The 16,064-nt window shown below is 43.2% G+C and overlaps 2 protein-coding genes across 4 annotated transcripts; one reads left to right on the top strand and one right to left on the bottom strand.

Annotated features, from left to right (window-relative positions):
• Positions 1–441: 441 nt before the first annotated feature.
• LOC117146497 (dual specificity mitogen-activated protein kinase kinase 6) lies at positions 442–2,627 on the bottom strand. The gene is made up of 5 exons (XM_033312747.1): positions 2,535–2,627; positions 2,074–2,464; positions 1,852–1,984; positions 1,587–1,789; positions 442–899 (listed from the first exon to the last, which is right to left on the bottom strand). The coding sequence occupies exons 1-5, from the start codon at positions 2,591–2,593 to the stop codon at positions 681–683; spliced, it is 1,005 nt and encodes a 334-aa protein (XP_033168638.1). The 5' UTR covers positions 2,594–2,627; the 3' UTR covers positions 442–680.
• Positions 2,628–3,625: 998 nt separating this feature from the next.
• Positions 3,626–14,636, top strand: LOC117146496 (dual specificity mitogen-activated protein kinase kinase hemipterous). Of its 3 annotated transcripts, none has more exons than XM_033312744.1 (10): positions 3,628–4,697; positions 6,920–7,407; positions 7,473–7,652; positions 8,044–8,264; positions 8,338–8,493; positions 11,006–11,490; positions 11,549–11,977; positions 12,039–12,590; positions 13,056–13,461; positions 13,532–14,636. In XM_033312744.1, exons 1-10 carry the CDS (start codon positions 4,280–4,282, stop codon positions 13,668–13,670), a joined length of 3,474 nt encoding a protein of 1,157 aa, XP_033168635.1. In that variant the 5' UTR covers positions 3,628–4,279; the 3' UTR covers positions 13,671–14,636. The 3 variants fall into 3 exon arrangements, with proteins under 3 accessions (XP_033168636.1, XP_033168635.1, XP_033168634.1); XM_033312743.1 differs by having other exon boundaries at positions 3,629–4,697; positions 12,981–13,461; XM_033312745.1 differs by lacking the exons at positions 11,006–11,490; positions 11,549–11,977; positions 12,039–12,590; positions 13,056–13,461; positions 13,532–14,636 and adding an exon at positions 9,535–9,818 and having other exon boundaries at positions 3,626–4,697.
• Positions 14,637–16,064: the final 1,428 nt, after the last annotated feature.

Below are 16,064 nucleotides of genomic sequence, written 5' to 3'. Positions count from 1 at the left end.
CTAAGATTGTGCTACCAATCACAATGATTTTCACCAATTGCAACGAAAGTTTCTAATACGAATACAACAGGATTTAGCTATTTTACGTAATATATATTTGTTAAACAATTATAATTATAAACACTTTCTTTTCGACTATTTTGGTGTTCAAAAAGTTACAAATTATCATTTAAGTTTAGTACGTTTTTACATTCAATGTTTGCTTGCTTCTGTTCTTGTTTTCGTTGACTAAGCTATTATCCTTTAAAAATATATATTAAAATGGTATTATGCTTCAAGACATCAGCAGCATCGCCAGCTGGGAGGCACGGTTCGGTTATCCATTTTTGAGCGTTGCAAGGCGATTTTTGCATTATGCATTTTGCAGGTTTGCTAGTAACGGTTATGTTGCTGTTGCTTCTCTCACTTAAATTAATAATTATGCAGTTTCCATTTTGTATCTTTAGATTAGCTGACGCTTATTGCTGATTGATGTTGGGTTTGTTTTTTGCTTTCCTTGGACTCCATTCATATAAAGTTTTATTCCTTTTGCTGTCACACAGACGGGGGACACACACACAACATGCACGAAATGCATGCTAGAAGAAGACGGCGGCAATTTACACGGGCACGGGCACGGCTTGAGGGGTTAAGGGGGCGGCGCCATGGGTTAACCATTAACCAGCTACCCGGCCATTAACCTACTGCGCCGGCTGGGCGTCGGGCAGGTCCAGTATCCTGGCCACGAACTCCGAGATGTCCGTGTTGCGCTGCAGGTGCTCCACGATGAAGCTGTGCTTGAGCAGCTGCTCGTAGTTGGGCCGCGCCATGTACTCCTTCTGCAGGCAGACGGCGATGAAGTCCTCGAACTCCGGCGAAAAGGTTCCCTCCGGCAGGCGCGGCGGACTGTCCTCAACCACCTAAAAGATAACAAAAACAATGGGTTCTTAATTACGCACGATGCGAAGTCTTGTGGTTTGGATCGGTTACAAAATCCCTTTTGATAATGCCTAATTCTGTATGTATTAACTTGAAGTTTATTACTAGTTCTATTTAGTATTCCGATAACCACAGCTGCTCGGCACATTACTAATGGTTTTTTCAGAGTTTATTGTGGTGTAAAGTGCTTGAGAACAAGTGGTTATATTTTTAATTAAGATTATTTAATAGTTATTTGTGAGCCCCCAATAAGTTATGTAATGAAAGTTGGTTCCTGACATTAATATTAACAAAATCATTAGTAGGAAATAATAATACTTAGCATTTGTTTCGTATATGATTGGTTTTAAGTGGCTATAACTAATTTTTTCATACTAATATCTGTGAAGAAACCTAAGCTACAATCAAACCGGTCAATTGATTATTAATTTTCAAAGTTTTAACGGGCTTCTTTCAGAAATTCCAACCATCTTGAAAGCTTTTGGCTACCACAATTGAAAAAATCCAAATATGCATTACATATATGATAACATGGAATACATTATCGGATCGGTAGCATTTGTACAATTAGGATCTACAATCCCAAAATGACTAATAACATTTATTTTGTCCGAAAAAATCTTAAACATCCCTCATGTGACAGTTATCAGCCAGATGTAGGCACTCACCTGACGCAGTTGCTCAAATGGCGTTCGCCAATTGTCGTACGGGTAGCGGCCAGTGGCCATTTCGATCATGCCGATGCCCAGCGACCAAACATCCGACCTGATGTCGTATTGCGCCGGATTTCCCTGGGGATCGATCCGTTCCGGCGCCATGTACGGCTTGCAACCAGCATCGATGGTTTTGGCAATGGAGTCCACGAGGTAGCCTAAAAGTCAATCCAATATTAGCATGATTACAGTGGCAAGAAGTGAGCCAATGCCCGCCCACCTGAGATGCCAAAGTCACAGATCTTGACCTGGCCGGCCCGATTGATCAGTATGTTCGAGGGCTTGACGTCCCGATGGATGACTTTCAGTTGAGCGTGCAGATAGTGCAGCGCACTGACCACGCTCATGGCAATCTGTAAAGCAAAGGCAGTAGTAGTACGGCAGTAGTATAGTGGCGATTGCCCGATAAGATTAGCCCCGCCCCCAATCCTCCCCAGCTGACCTTGCCCAGCACACTCTCCTCCATTCGCAGATCGTGGAGGAAGACCTTCGGATAGAACTTGTCCAGGCTGGTGCTCATCACCTCCATGCAGATCCAGACATCGCCCTCGCGGTACATCGCTCCATAGAAGTGGACGGTATAGGGGCAGTCACTGGATCTCATCGATATGTCCAAATCCATCACAAGGCGGTGCTGTTCTCGAATATTTACGGTCATGGGTATGCGTTTGACGGCCAGGACCGTATCGGTTTGCTTATGGCGCATCTTATCCACGATTCCATAGGCGCCACGGCCCAGATCGCAGATCTTCTCAAGACTATCTGCATCGATGTCAAAGGTACGGTCGCCAATTTGGATGGTGGCCCGCGAGTCCAGATTGCGTGGCGGGACTCTAAATGGATTGCCGAATGTAGTTCAATTCACTATGCGTTTCTGGCCAGGATTTGACCATTTTGACTTACATGGCGGCCTCTGGCTCCTTGGCAATGGTAAAGGGCGTGAGGCGGTGGCGTTTGGACATTTTGGTAAGCCCTTCTATATCCTATATCCTATATGCTTATGCTATATGCTTTGTATCCTCTCCTCGACTTTCCTCGATGTTTTCTGTCGGATTCTGCAAGACTTGGCGGTTCGGTGCGAATCGGATGCGATGCGATGCGGCTATTTTTACCGCATTTGGTCAGGTCAGGATTTGGATGCGGGTCGGTGATATGGGATCGGATCGGTGTGGATCGTGTGGCCCGGGTTTTGCCGCCCAACCTTTCGTTATTGCCTTTGCTTTCCTTTCCGCACTTTTTGCACTGTTCGCCGATCGCTTTTCGCTTCTCTTCTCGTTTTTCTCGCTTTTCCACTAGCGCTGGCCAGCCGTAGACGGTCCTATCGATATATCCCATCGAGTGCAGCTGTAGTATCGTCATTCAAAGAAATCGAAGTGCCTCGATAGTAAATTGGCTTCCACCTGCAGCAAATTTAGATAATTGAGTTAAGTATCGATTATATCAATATCTCTTTGTAAGCCTTCTAGAAAGTTTTTCATAATATTCTTCATAACTACTTTTTACTATTTATTTATTCCCTTTAATTTTTTTTAATGACATTTATTATAATGGAACAACTTAATAAGTTCCATCCAAGTGATGCCCCTCGTAAGTTGCATTTCGGTATATTTATGATTTTTTTTAGCACTTTGGTCACTCTGCGATATCTAGTGTTGTAAGTTTGACTGAGCACATAGAATTCGATGTTTTAGAATTTTGCTAATTCATTTAGAATTTAATTAATGAATAGGTAGACCCAATATTATTATTTTGTGTATAAGAACAAGCAAGTCTCTCGAATCGACAATTTTGTATTTGAAAACTTTATTATAAATATATTATATTTGTATGAAATATCCTCTGACAATTATTGAGCTTAATGAAAAAATTCGACGTATTTTTAGGCGCCTTTACTTGTTCCAAAACTATTTCTGAGGTGCCGATGTTTTGCTAACCATCGATAGGCACCAAAACAGATATTGAGAATTATCGTCGAAGAACCATCGATGGCTGATGCATCGATGTTTTTTTACATCACTATTGTACACGCGATTTAGGCAGCAAAAACGTACAAAAGCGAGTGATCAAATTGTGCCAGTGATACCGCTGCCCGCGGTCGCGAAACGAATCGATTGCAGAAGTGCGACAAACAGCGCCGCGAAAGGAAAACCGATGAAATATTCTCCCAAAAAAGGAGGAAAAAATCGCAAGTTGTTGTTGCCGTTACTGCTGAAAAAGAAAGAGAGAGAGAGGGCGCTGCGTGTATGCCCGTGTGTGTGTTCGTGTGTGGGGGTGAGGATGTCTCTCTCTAATGCACAGTGACTGTGTTTTCCTTTTTTCGATTTTGTTTTTGTGCCCCCCCTTGGCAAACAACAAAAGTCCAAGCGATCCTTTATTTTTGCAAGTGTAAAGTTTACAGTGTATGTGTGCCGCCGAACAACAACAACATCAGCGACAAAACAACAAGCAGGGCGCACAGCAAAACAATTCACACACACACGCACCCTCCCCCGCCTGCGCGCGCTTGTGTGTGTGTGAGAGAGAGGGAGTGAGTGAGAGAAAAATCGAAGAAGTGCTGGCCAAAAGACGACGAAAAAATTAAATAAATACCAAAATCCAACGATACTAGCAACTAACTATTGAAAATCGGACCAAATCGAGTCGATATAATGTCCACCATTGAGTTCGAGACGATCGGCAGTCGGCTGCAATCTTTGGAGGCGAAGCTCCAGGCGCAGAATGAGTCCCACGACCAGATCGTCCTTTCCGGTGCGCGCGGCCCTGGCGTTTCCGGTTCCGTTCCGTCTGCCCGCGTTCCGCCCCTGGCGACATCCGCATCCGCAGCCACATCCGCCGCCCACGCACCGCCCCTCGGCGCAGGTTCCGTTTCCGGATCGGGTATCAGCATAGCCCAGCGGCCAGCACCTCCAGTTCCTCATGCGACGCCCTTCGGCAGCGCCAGCGCCTCGTCATCATCCTCATCCGCATCCGCATTTGCATCCGCAGCACCGGCGACGGGCGCCTTCGGTGGAACATACACCCCGCCCACAACTAGAGTGTCGCGAGCCACGCCCACACTGCCCATGCGTAAGTCCTCTTATCTTTAACTGTCATCTTTAACTTAATATCCCAATATTAATTGGGATCAGCAATCATATCAAAACGTGAATCCTTGAAAATCGTTAAAGGAAAATATGAAAAAATGTCCTATATGGTTTAATGTCACAACTCAACTCCATTTACCAGAGAATACTCTAAACCGCTATCTAAAAATAATAGCTTATCAAACTGCGTACTGTAACTCAAACTCTTCCAACTAGACTTTCCCGATTCGAATATTCGATAATTCTCTACTTTCGAGAGTAAATCGTTGTCGAAAAACTGTTTTGGCCGCCAAAAACGAGTCGCAATAGTGGTAAAACTTTCCAAGTAAACTTCCAAGCGCACAAAAAACATTTTTGATATTAATTCGCAGAAAGATCAATGTATTATCGATCGAACTTTAGACAGGTGAAATCTTTATTGATCCTCTGTGACAGGTGCGGATTTCAGCCAACATTTCTCTGACCGCAACTGTAGACAGTTTGTTAAGTGGTAATAAAAGTGGGCTGAGAAAAATCGTGATCCCCAAAAATGGTCACCGAAAATCTATATATACCGTACCGCCAACCGCAAGCCACAAAACCATCTTTTGTCCGCATTTGTGTAAATATTTTGTTAATAAATTGTCATTGCCCAATAAGCTGTGTGTGTACATACATGTATGTACATGTACGTGTGCTTAAATTGTGATAAGAGAAGTGCTCTTTTCTTGGCTTTTGCCATTGCTATTGCCATTGGGTTTACTTTGGAGCATTTGGATGCCGCCAACAAAGGGCAAACGCTATCGATTCCCCGACTGCATAACAGCTGCTCATAATCCCCCATTCCAGCCCCTCAGCAGCACCCCGTCAACCCCGTAGCTCCGTCGCTTTTCCCCCCGATTTCCCGTTCTGTTTTTCCGATTGCATAGATAAGACAGGCCAAGTGCGAACGCCAAAAGCGTACCCAACTTGTTTTCGGCCTTTTGTTGGGCCAAAAAAAAATAAAAAAAAAAGAAGTCAAATCTACAGTGGTATTAACAGCTGTGCACCGCGTCAATTTATTTTCGCCTCGATTAGATTAACAATTCCTGGTACCATAACTGTTTTCCATGAACTCCAGAAAATGCCTAATGGGTTTTTGAATAATCAAATACATTTCGAGTCGATTAGATTAGTGGTTAATAGTTTCCGTGAATTTCAGGAGTACTAAAAATCACACCCAAACTTTACCCGTGTAATCAGCTATTGAATAGATTTTCAAGTTCGTGGTACATGAGTGAGTGAAAATTAAATGAATAAATAGCTAACCAAATATAACGGTCTATATGTTAATTTATTAGAACCAAATCGATTTATTCAAGACAAAAATTGTCGTTATTCGATTATTTATGAGGCCTAAATTGATGGAAATGTTGAATTTTTCATGTAAGAGATGCTGTTATTTTGCCCACAGTTGTGCGACCACCCACCGCCCTTTTTCGTTCCTATTCCCCTTCCTTTTGTCATACATTTATGTTTTTGCATATTTGTCTTGTATATTTTTCTTATTGGATTTTCATCTGCCATCAAGTGTTGTTATTTATTTACTTACATACTTTTTATTTACTTTTTGCATGTGTGCGTCTCTCTACTCGCGTTTGGCGCTCTCTTTCTCTCTCTCGCTCTCTGCCATTGGTTACTTTTTGGCATTTCCGGAGTAATGTCTTGATATGCCCGTTACTGTTGTTGTCATTTTTTGGGCCTCATATTCCCCCTGCCCACATTCGTTCATCGGACATTGTGCCGTGTCTCCTCTTTCGCATGTTTACAAATAGCGTTATATTTTATGACGTGCTGTTGTTGTAGTGGCTAATTGTTGAATTGAATTGCTGCCAGGGAAAAAAAACTTCGCAAACAAAAACAAAATCGCTCTCATTCGCTCTTCCTCTTCATGCACACACACACACACACACGCAGGGACTGCCATATCCACACACGTACGATGGCACAGTGGGCTGCATTCGTTAATTGATTAGTGGCCCATGGTAACCCAATTGGAAGTTATTGCAAATATTTCAAAGGATTTAAAGGGTTTTTTTTGTATAGAAATTCAGAGATGAGTGGTGGAAAAATTCCTGTTGGCAGGGGGTTCTGATAGATAGGCAATACATTGTTTAAATTGAATTTAATACGTACATTTTTATCATCATACTAACATATTGCTGTTTTCCATTGTATATCCTATAGTTTCTAGTGGCCCCGGTGGCGGACTGAATCGGACGCGGCCGGTGATACTTCCGCTGCCCACGCCGCCACATCCACCGGTTTCGGAAACGGACAAGAAGCTGAAGATCATCATGGAGCAGACCGGCAAGCTGAACATCAATGGGCGGCAGTATCCGACGGACATCAATGACCTCAAGCACCTGGGCGACCTGGGCAATGGGACTAGCGGCAATGTGGTGAAGATGATGCACCTGTCCAGCAACACGATCATCGCCGTGAAGCAGATGCGACGCACTGGCAACGCGGAGGAGAACAAGCGCATCCTGATGGATCTGGATGTTGTGCTCAAGTCGCACGACTGCAAGTACATTGTCAAGTGCCTCGGCTGCTTTGTTCGCGATCCGGATGTGTGGATCTGCATGGAGCTGATGTCCATGTGCTTCGACAAGCTGCTCAAGCTGTCCAAGAAGCCGGTGCCGGAACAGATCCTGGGCAAGGTCACAGTGGCGGTAAGTTCTGGAGGAATAGCTTCAGTTCAGTTTCTAACTTTTCTTAATACTTATCCCATTTGCAGACGGTCAACGCATTGTCCTATCTGAAGGACAAGCACGGGGTCATCCATCGAGATGTTAAGCCCTCGAACATTCTGATCGACGAGCGCGGGAACATCAAGCTCTGTGATTTCGGGATCAGCGGTCGCCTGGTGGACTCCAAGGCCAACACTCGATCCGCGGGCTGTGCAGCTTATATGGCGGTGGGTATAAAGAGCAGGAGGGCTATGATAGGGAATAATAGACCAGACAGATCCTAAAATGATTGAGAAAACTGTGTATATTGTGAAGTACTGAATTTATTTGCTACACAAGCCTACGACTCATTACATTTCTTGGAAAATATATAGGTTTGCTGATTAATTGATTGGTGTCATGACTTAGTTTATTTAAATAGTGAACGTGTTCGTAGGGAAATTCCAAGCTTGGCAAAGCAAGTTATAAATGTGAGATAATTGAAGCGTAAACTAAGCGTAAACTTTTAATCAATAAGCACTTGGAATACATATGACCTATTTGATTCATCTAGTTTCTGAAACAACTATTTAGAATGCCCTTCAATAAAAATGAATGCAATCATTTCAATTTTTATAGCCGGAGCGCATCGACCCCAAGAAACCAAAGTACGACATTCGCGCAGATGTGTGGTCACTGGGCATAACGCTGGTGGAGCTGGCCACCGCGCGATCCCCGTACGAGGGATGCAACACGGACTTCGAGGTGCTCACCAAGGTGCTTGACTCGGAGCCGCCGTGTTTGCCATACGGCGAGGGCTACAACTTTAGTCAGCAGTTCCGCGATTTCGTCATCAAGTGGTGAGTGATATTTCATGGTATTATTGTCCCTTGTACAGAGCCCAATTACAATGGATCTTTTTTCTGCTTGCAGCCTCACAAAGAACCATCAGGATCGACCCAAGTATCCGGAGCTTCTGGCCCAGCCCTTCATCCGGACTTATGAAATAGCCAAAGTAGATGTGCCCAATTGGTTTCAGAGCATCAAGGATAACCGACTGCGCGCCAATGGCGATCCAACGCTCCAGAGGTGAGCCCATCCGGTGATCTGTGCCAGATCCTCCAGCATTATTCCCACGACCCGTCCGCTTTACCCGGCTGATGATGTGTTGTGCCTGTTGTGGATGTGTGTGAATAGTGGGTGTGCCTGAGATAGTGCGGAGCCCTTTGTATTTTCCCCACCTTTCCGTTTCCGTTTTCCATTTTCCGTTCTTTGTTCTTCGCTTAACGTGCTTCTCCAGTTCAACAGGTAGGAGAGGATTCAAGATGATAGCTGGGAAGCTGTAACTTTTGAATACCTAACCTAGGATGGATTTCCTAAATTCATGTTTTCGCTAGCCAACTAATTTAAACTGCTTGTTCCTCAACTTGTTTTATTTTCCTAATTTATTTTACTCTAGTTTTTCAACATTTATAATTTTCTCTGGTGAGGCTAATTAACATTATAAACTTACGCTTAGCTCCTCCGTTTCTATCCTATCCAGTTTTGGCATGTTTAGCTTTTTTGTTTCATTTAATACACATTAAGAAAGCAAGTCCACTTATTAACTACATTTTTAGAAAATTAGCTAGCAATTAGATACGAGTTTGTTGTGCTAGAACAAATGCTCTTTCCAAAGCTATTAAGTAGGTAAATTATAAACGAGTTTAAAGATAATTTGCACCGAAGACGAATTTAAATGAATAACTAAAAAATCCTAAAATAACTAAATCGTAATCTTTGAACCCACAAAAATATACTCAAGATCAATCTATATTACAATAAGATTTCCATTTGTATTTGAATTATTTATTACCTAACTAGGTTATAGTTAAATGGATTGGGAATCTTTGGAAAGAGCATGTGGCCCCTAGTCCTTTTGTAGTCGGCTATCCACGCAACTATCTGTCTATCTTTACCCACTTAGATCCTGTATTTATTTGAGGACGAACCAAAAGTGTATAATGAAATAATTTTAAACATTTTGATGTACTTTCTCCTGTTTTGCGTTTAATTGACATTTTAATTTGAGTGTGTGTGTGCGACGTTTTTATTTTCCTTTTTCATCTTTTTTATTACCATTTTTTGTAGGTTACCTAATTCCTAATACCATTTCTTAAACAATAATGACAAACAATGAAGAAATCCAATAAACATAATCTAACAAAAAATAAAAGCAAACGAAAAAGAAGAAGACAAACTATAAACAAAAACCAAACCTTAAAACCTATCGACATAAACTGAAAAACAAAACAAAAGCATTCAAGTAAACCTTGCAACCATCAACTCTATATACAGATATATAAACCTAAATATATATTTACCTATATATAATGATAATGCCAACCAAACATAACTACTCAAAAAAAAAAAAACTATAAAAACTCCTCCCAATTAAAAGTAAAATTCAGTAAGTACGACGAGTTTATTATTCTTATTATTAGCCTTCTAATTATGTTTTCATTAGTTAAGTGTAATCGTTGATCGTTGTAAACACGCCACATGCTCTGCTAACATTTATTATGTTTATTATTTAATGCTCCATTAATGGACTTTTGTTAATACTATGGTTTCGATTTACTTTCGCATGTTCTTTTCTGAATCTGGGCTTGGCTTTTGGCATTGGTTTCTTTATTTATTTAATTTATACTTTGTTTATTTACCCATCTAGAAATGCTCATACACCAGAAAAGGTAATTTGACACTGATTGTTTACTATGCCTAATTGTATTACTTGTCGGTTTTAAGTTCATTACATTTGTCTATGCGTTTCATTTATCATGCGTTTCCTTCACGAAAATGTGGGCTAGTTATTAAAATAACAATTAAATGCTTTTTTCTTTGATGTAGTTAATTAAACGAATAGAATTGCTTGTAAATTTATGCTTAGGAAAACAGACTTGTTTTGACATTTGAAGAACATTATTGACTGAATCAAAGTAAAGTATATTTAGTTAGCTTGATCATGCAACCATTAATAAAAGCTTAAGACTTTTGTTTTTTTGGAATTTTCAATTTGGTTTGCAATTTTGAAAGGTGTTTTCTTAAACATTCTGCGATCTTTTCCTACAATTCACATTTGTTTTTTAGGAAAGTGTTATTTTGGAAAGCCATCATAAGCAAAGATTCTTTAATTCTGCGCGGCCATCTTTCGCTTTCGCTCCCTTTGGAATTTACCTGTGTTTCCCACCTGTCGCTTACACCAATGAACACACAACTTACACCCCAAACTCACTCATCAACTTGTAAATATACAAAACACACAAACACCGATCGATCACCAACACACATTCCAAATGCGATTACAGCTCATATAAATGTCTTAGATATGTTGCCATTGCGCCGTCAATCTATTTAAATGTACCCTACAAACCCACCACATCCCGGATATCCTGACGCTCCCTCAAAATCCCCCATATGTGTCCCCTAAGTAACCCGATGTATCTCCTCCAAACACAAACCTTCTTTCTGCCACTGGCGTACATTTGAGTGTGCTCTCATTACTGGTCATCTAGCCATCGAGAATGCACTAATCTCAAACGAATCAATCGTCAATTTGCAGGGCAACGGCGACTGGAAGTGCGGTCGGTTCTGGGGCCGGATCTCTCGCAGGATCAGGATCCGCAGGTGGAGCTGTAAAATATGGTAGGGCGACGCCGTATGCCGGGCAGAGTCCCACAAATCCGCAGAAGACAATAAAACCCACTCAGATACCGAGTTACCAGCAGCAACAGTCGCAGTTTTTCATGCAATCAGCCACACAACTACCTCAAACAACTACCACAACACCGACGGCAACGACGAACTGTTTCGGCGGCAGCGGAAACGGAAATGGAAGAGGAAACGGCAGCGGCGGAAGCGGAAATGGTAGCGGAAGCAGCAGCAGTGCCAGTCCTCTATCGCCACCAAGCGCCGGAATCGGCGATCTTAACCGGCTTTATCGCAAATCGCCGTTCATGCAGCGAAAACTGAGCAACGGATCCCATCATCCGCACTACAAATACAACGACGAGAGCCCCAAGAAGGAGTCCATGTTCAGTAGCATCGGTGGGTTTGCCTCCATAGATTTAGAAAAAAGAATACTCTTCCAACTCCTCACTTGCAGGTCAATCGATTCTACGCAATCTGACAACATCGCCCTTCAGCCAAAAGAAACACAATTCAGCAGCAGCGACTGCAACAACAATACCACTGCCGCACAACAACCAAACATTGATTACGGATGCAGCAGCAGCAGCAGCAGCAGCAGCGGCAACAGCAACAACATCGCCAAATATTGCAGCTACAGCGCTCACGACAACGCCAACGACCACGCCCACTTGGCGCCTGCCAGCGGACAATTCCCAAGCCTACGACAGCTGTGATAGTAGTAGTAATGCGACCACGACGACCTTGAATTTGGGCCTCTCCTCACCCTCCCCCTCGTTGCCGCGCAAGCAATTCCCCACAGAATCGCCGACCCTGCAACTCACGAGTCAGCAGCAGCAGCAGCAACAACCACAGCGATTGCAGCCGGGCAATCAAAGTCCCATAGGTAATGCCCTCGTCATTTGCTGGTCTATGTGTGAAACTAACATATAAATTTCAATATGCAGTGCTGCAGCGCTTCTACCACCAGCAGAATCAGCTGCGCGAGAAGGAGGCGGCCGAGCGGTATCAGCAGCAGCGCCAGCAGCCGCCCATGGGAGTGACCAGCACGAATCCGTTTCACAGCAACTATGTGCCGCCGCCGCCATCAACGCACTCCACCTCTAGTCAGTCCTCCACGCAGTCGACGTGTTCACAAATCGCCATCAATCCTGCCAGTATATCTCCATCGTCTGGTTCCGGAACGGGAAACGTGGCGGGATTGGGAATCGGATCGGCTCCGGCATCGGGATTGGGGGCAGCTGGTCACTTTGGAGCGGGCGGCTCTGGCGAGCAGCTGCAGTATCAGCCGCTGCCCATCGCGGCCGAGGCAACGGGAACGAGTCCCACGCTCCAGCCCAGATCACCGGAACAGCAGTCGGATTATGGAGGAAGCGGCAACATGGTGGCCAGCAAGCTGAGCAAGCTGTACGCACGCCGACAACTTTTGGGCCAGAGCTCCAGCAGCGGAGCGAGCAATAGCAGCCTGGACGGTTGCAGTCGGGAGCAACACGATGCAGGTGAGCCATCACTTGAATTGCTGTTCAGTCCACAAGCTCAGAAATAAAATCATAACATTCTGAATGATAATAGCTGGCACAAATCATTGTTCTATATTCTTAAACAAATGCTTGATGTTGTGCATCTACACCCTTTCGAAAACCTTCTTTAAAAGGATTACAGATTTTGTTTCTGAGTCTATAATCGCTCTTTTGATTTCGCTTTGAACGCTGCTATGTTGCTCTTGTATTTATACATTTTCCATTTCCGTTTCGTTTTCTCTTCGTTTTCCGCACACCGCACAACAAAACGAACTCTGCACCACTGCACTGCATCACCATGAAACCACGTACTCATAATCCATCATCACTCAATTCATCCAACAAACAAACAACGAACCAACCAAACAGGCTGGTTCAACACTCTTGCTGGTGCCATGAAGCGACAGTTTGCCACCTATGTTAAAACCCAATTGAATTCCACAGCCACGTCGCCGGTGGCGTCCAGCATGGATCGGGACCAGGAGCCAGTGCATCCGCAGCCGCCGGCGTACAGGAGCGTCGTGAATAACGGCAGCGGCGGTAAGTCCTACTACTATCGCACCTTGTCGGCGGCCAGCAGCAGCAGTAATACCAGCCAGAGCACCTCGCCCACGACGGAACCACTGCCCGGCGGTGGCACCAGTAGCTTCCTGCGTCGCTATGCCAGCAGCGGACCGGGAGGTAGCATCAGCACGCCGCCCAGTCCGCATATCTTGGCGGGATTGGATCGCAGGCATCGAAGTCCAGATCCGCCGCCACGCTACAATCGCGGACAGTCGCCGCTGTTGCTGCGCAAGAATCTGCTGGAGCTGAGTGGCCAGCAGCCCGGCTCTCCGTTGCTGCACCGCAGGTTAGTGCTGCGTAACCAAGCCATCCTGCTCTAAATCATGCTAACCCCCGCCTCTTCCGCTCACTTTCAGATACGTTTCGGCCTCGCCGCCGCTGCCGCCACCGCGTCGAGGTTCTGAAAGCGTGCCGGGATCACCGCAGCATTTCCGCACTCGCATCCACTATACACCCGAGCCCCAGAGACGCATCTACCGTACGATAGATCAATGAGTAGCGCTGCAAATCATGGTCATGTGATGTTGGTATGGCTTCGACGACGATGCCGCCGACGCTGCTGTTCACGACGACAATCATGACGAGGAAGTGGGGCTACTGGAGCCCATTTCCCTGCCCGTCTCGTCAGCAGTCGGCGACTCGCTGTCGATGCCGGCGTATGCAAGTGGCCTGGGCACCAGGTTGTCCGGAACCGATCGGCGAATCGGCGGTCGTCGGACGTGTTCGGCCAGCGGATCGTATGCCAGCTTGTATACGGATAGGGACATATGGCCAGGAGGATCGTCCGATGGGGCATCGGGTACATCGACGACCAGAGCTGGATATCCGTGGACATGTGATTGATGACAAACGAAAGTGTTCAAAAGTCTTATACGTTTAAGTGCTTGAGCCTCAGCGATTCATCTGTATCCGCATCCGCTAGACACTTCGTTTCGTTGCGCAGCTCCAATTGTACATAGACATATATCTTAAGGGACCTATATAGACACATCCGATAATAGTGAAATAGTTGAAAGCAATTCTGTTCGCCCAACAACCGCCCCCCCGTAACCAAGTCTATACTATTCTATATATCTCTGTATCTGTATCTCCTTCAATGGTAACTTTGTAATCAAAAGTTTGCACTTTACACAACGTAACTTATTTAATCGTAGCTCCTAAAAGAAAATGAAACAAAATAGCTAAATCGAAAGGGGGAAATCCAAGAGAAAGAATGAGAAATTCAAACGATTTGTAGCTTTGTATATAGAGAGGAGGCGAAGTGCAAAATGTCGTTGCATTTGCTGTTTGCAAATTTGTTTTAGTTTATATGTTTCATTAAACATCAAATTGTATGCTGAGTGGAAGGGAAACCGACAAACAAAAACAACCACATTAACAATGGAATTATTGTACTGATTATTATAATTGTTTAATTTATTATGTAAGCGGCAACAAGCGACAATTCAAATTCAAATTCAAGTCTCGTTTTGTTTTTTATTTCAAATGGGTGGAACGGATTCCTTTTTTTTCAGAACTTGTATATGGAGAAAGTATGGGAAGTATATGGAGATATAAACAGTTCAGAAAGACAACGTATTTGGAATTGATTCAATGATTAAATCAAAAGTATTTTAAATAGCTTCAGAAGTACAAGCCAAATAGCTTTCCATTCTCTTAGTTTCTAGTTTCCACCCTCCTACTAAAATAAAGAAAATAAAAGAAAACGAAACAATAAACTTATAAAACGCAAAAGAAATGTTTTATTCAATTAAGGTATATAAAAACGCCGTTGTGATACTTTTATAATTTTTATTGAATTTTCTCCTGTTATGCTTGGCTGTGGCAATTACAACATTTATTTAGCTTTATTCGGCATTTAAATGCGCTTTTTTCTTTTTCGATTAAACAAATGTCTTGTGTGGTTTTCATTTGCGTATATTGTAGATGTAGATCGTCAGCTCAAAAGGAGTCACGGGTGTTTTTTTATGTTTTCAAATTTTGTTTATCGATTGCCTGCCTGGATTCAAACTTCTGCTATCAAAAAAGTGAGCCCGTTTCGCACCACCCTGCGCACCACCCACTCTGCCGTCCGGTGGTTGGGTGGGTTAATTACGGCAGAGGGGCGATAGGCGGTGGGCGGTGGGCGGTGGCGATCGGGGCGAACATATAGAAACAGCGCTTATTGTTTATTTTCGGTATATCGGATATCTGCGGTAAATACATTCATATTAATCGGATGAGTACATTCAGTTCAAACAGTATATTTGAGTCGATAGAGCGACGGTAAAAATACAGCTATGCTTTATGTTCATTTAAATCTGTTGCTATTTTTCTTTTTCAATGTTCGTAGATTAGTCAACAAAAAAACGTACAACATTTGTATAACTAACTTTTGAATTGAATGGCACTCGGCCTTTTCTGTCTGAAAATGCTTCAAAGAGTTTATTTATGTTTTTACCTATTTTTTTTTGCATTATATCTGCTCGTTTCTGTTGCAATCCAAGTTTTCAAAAAAAAAAAAAAAAACAGGCCCCAAAAACGTTTGCCTGCCACTATTTTCCAAATTCATTATTTTCCAGTTTTAGCTTTTGGCTTACAGTTTATGTGTTAGTTTAGTCCGGTTATTAAACGTTAATGTTAGTTATTCGGTTATTGCACACTGAAAGCGTTTAATTATTGATTTCCATTCGCCTTTCTTGTTAGGGTTCTTTTTCTTCTGGCCTTGTTTTTTTCTCTTTTGTTATATATTGTAATTGCTTAATCTTATGCTTACATATGTATGACCTGCCAGACACTTGATAAACTTGGTTGTACAGTTAGACATTGAATTTTGATATATGCGTCTTTGAACATTTAAGTGAAACCCTTTTGGAAATGCTGCCGTTTACATTTAGTTTTCATGTTGCT

Source organism: Drosophila mauritiana, chromosome X (genome assembly GCF_004382145.1).
Source record: "Drosophila mauritiana strain mau12 chromosome X, ASM438214v1, whole genome shotgun sequence".
NCBI classification, from domain to species: domain Eukaryota; kingdom Metazoa; phylum Arthropoda; class Insecta; order Diptera; family Drosophilidae; genus Drosophila; species Drosophila mauritiana.
The sequence above is the reverse complement of the archived record's forward strand: the minus strand, read 5'-3'. Positions and strand labels throughout refer to the sequence as shown.

Excerpts from the sequence above, each read along its gene's own strand:
- LOC117146497 (XM_033312747.1), bottom strand. The coding sequence starts at position 2,593 with ATGTCCAAACGCCACCGCCTCACGCCCTTTACCATTGCCAAGGAGCCA. Across the intron at positions 1,985-2,073 it reads AGGAGAGTGTGCTGGGCAAG|ATTGCCATGAGCGTGGTCAG; the intron begins GTCAGCTGGGGA and ends TTTGCTTTACAG. Across the intron at positions 900-1,586 it reads CATTTGAGCAACTGCGTCAG|GTGGTTGAGGACAGTCCGCC; the intron begins GTGAGTGCCTAC and ends GTTATCTTTTAG.
- LOC117146496 (XM_033312743.1), top strand. The coding sequence starts at position 4,280 with ATGTCCACCATTGAGTTCGAGACGATCGGCAGTCGGCTGCAATCTTTG. Across the intron at positions 4,698-6,919 it reads CACGCCCACACTGCCCATGC|TTTCTAGTGGCCCCGGTGGC; the intron begins GTAAGTCCTCTT and ends TATATCCTATAG. Across the intron at positions 11,978-12,038 it reads GGGCAATCAAAGTCCCATAG|TGCTGCAGCGCTTCTACCAC; the intron begins GTAATGCCCTCG and ends TTCAATATGCAG.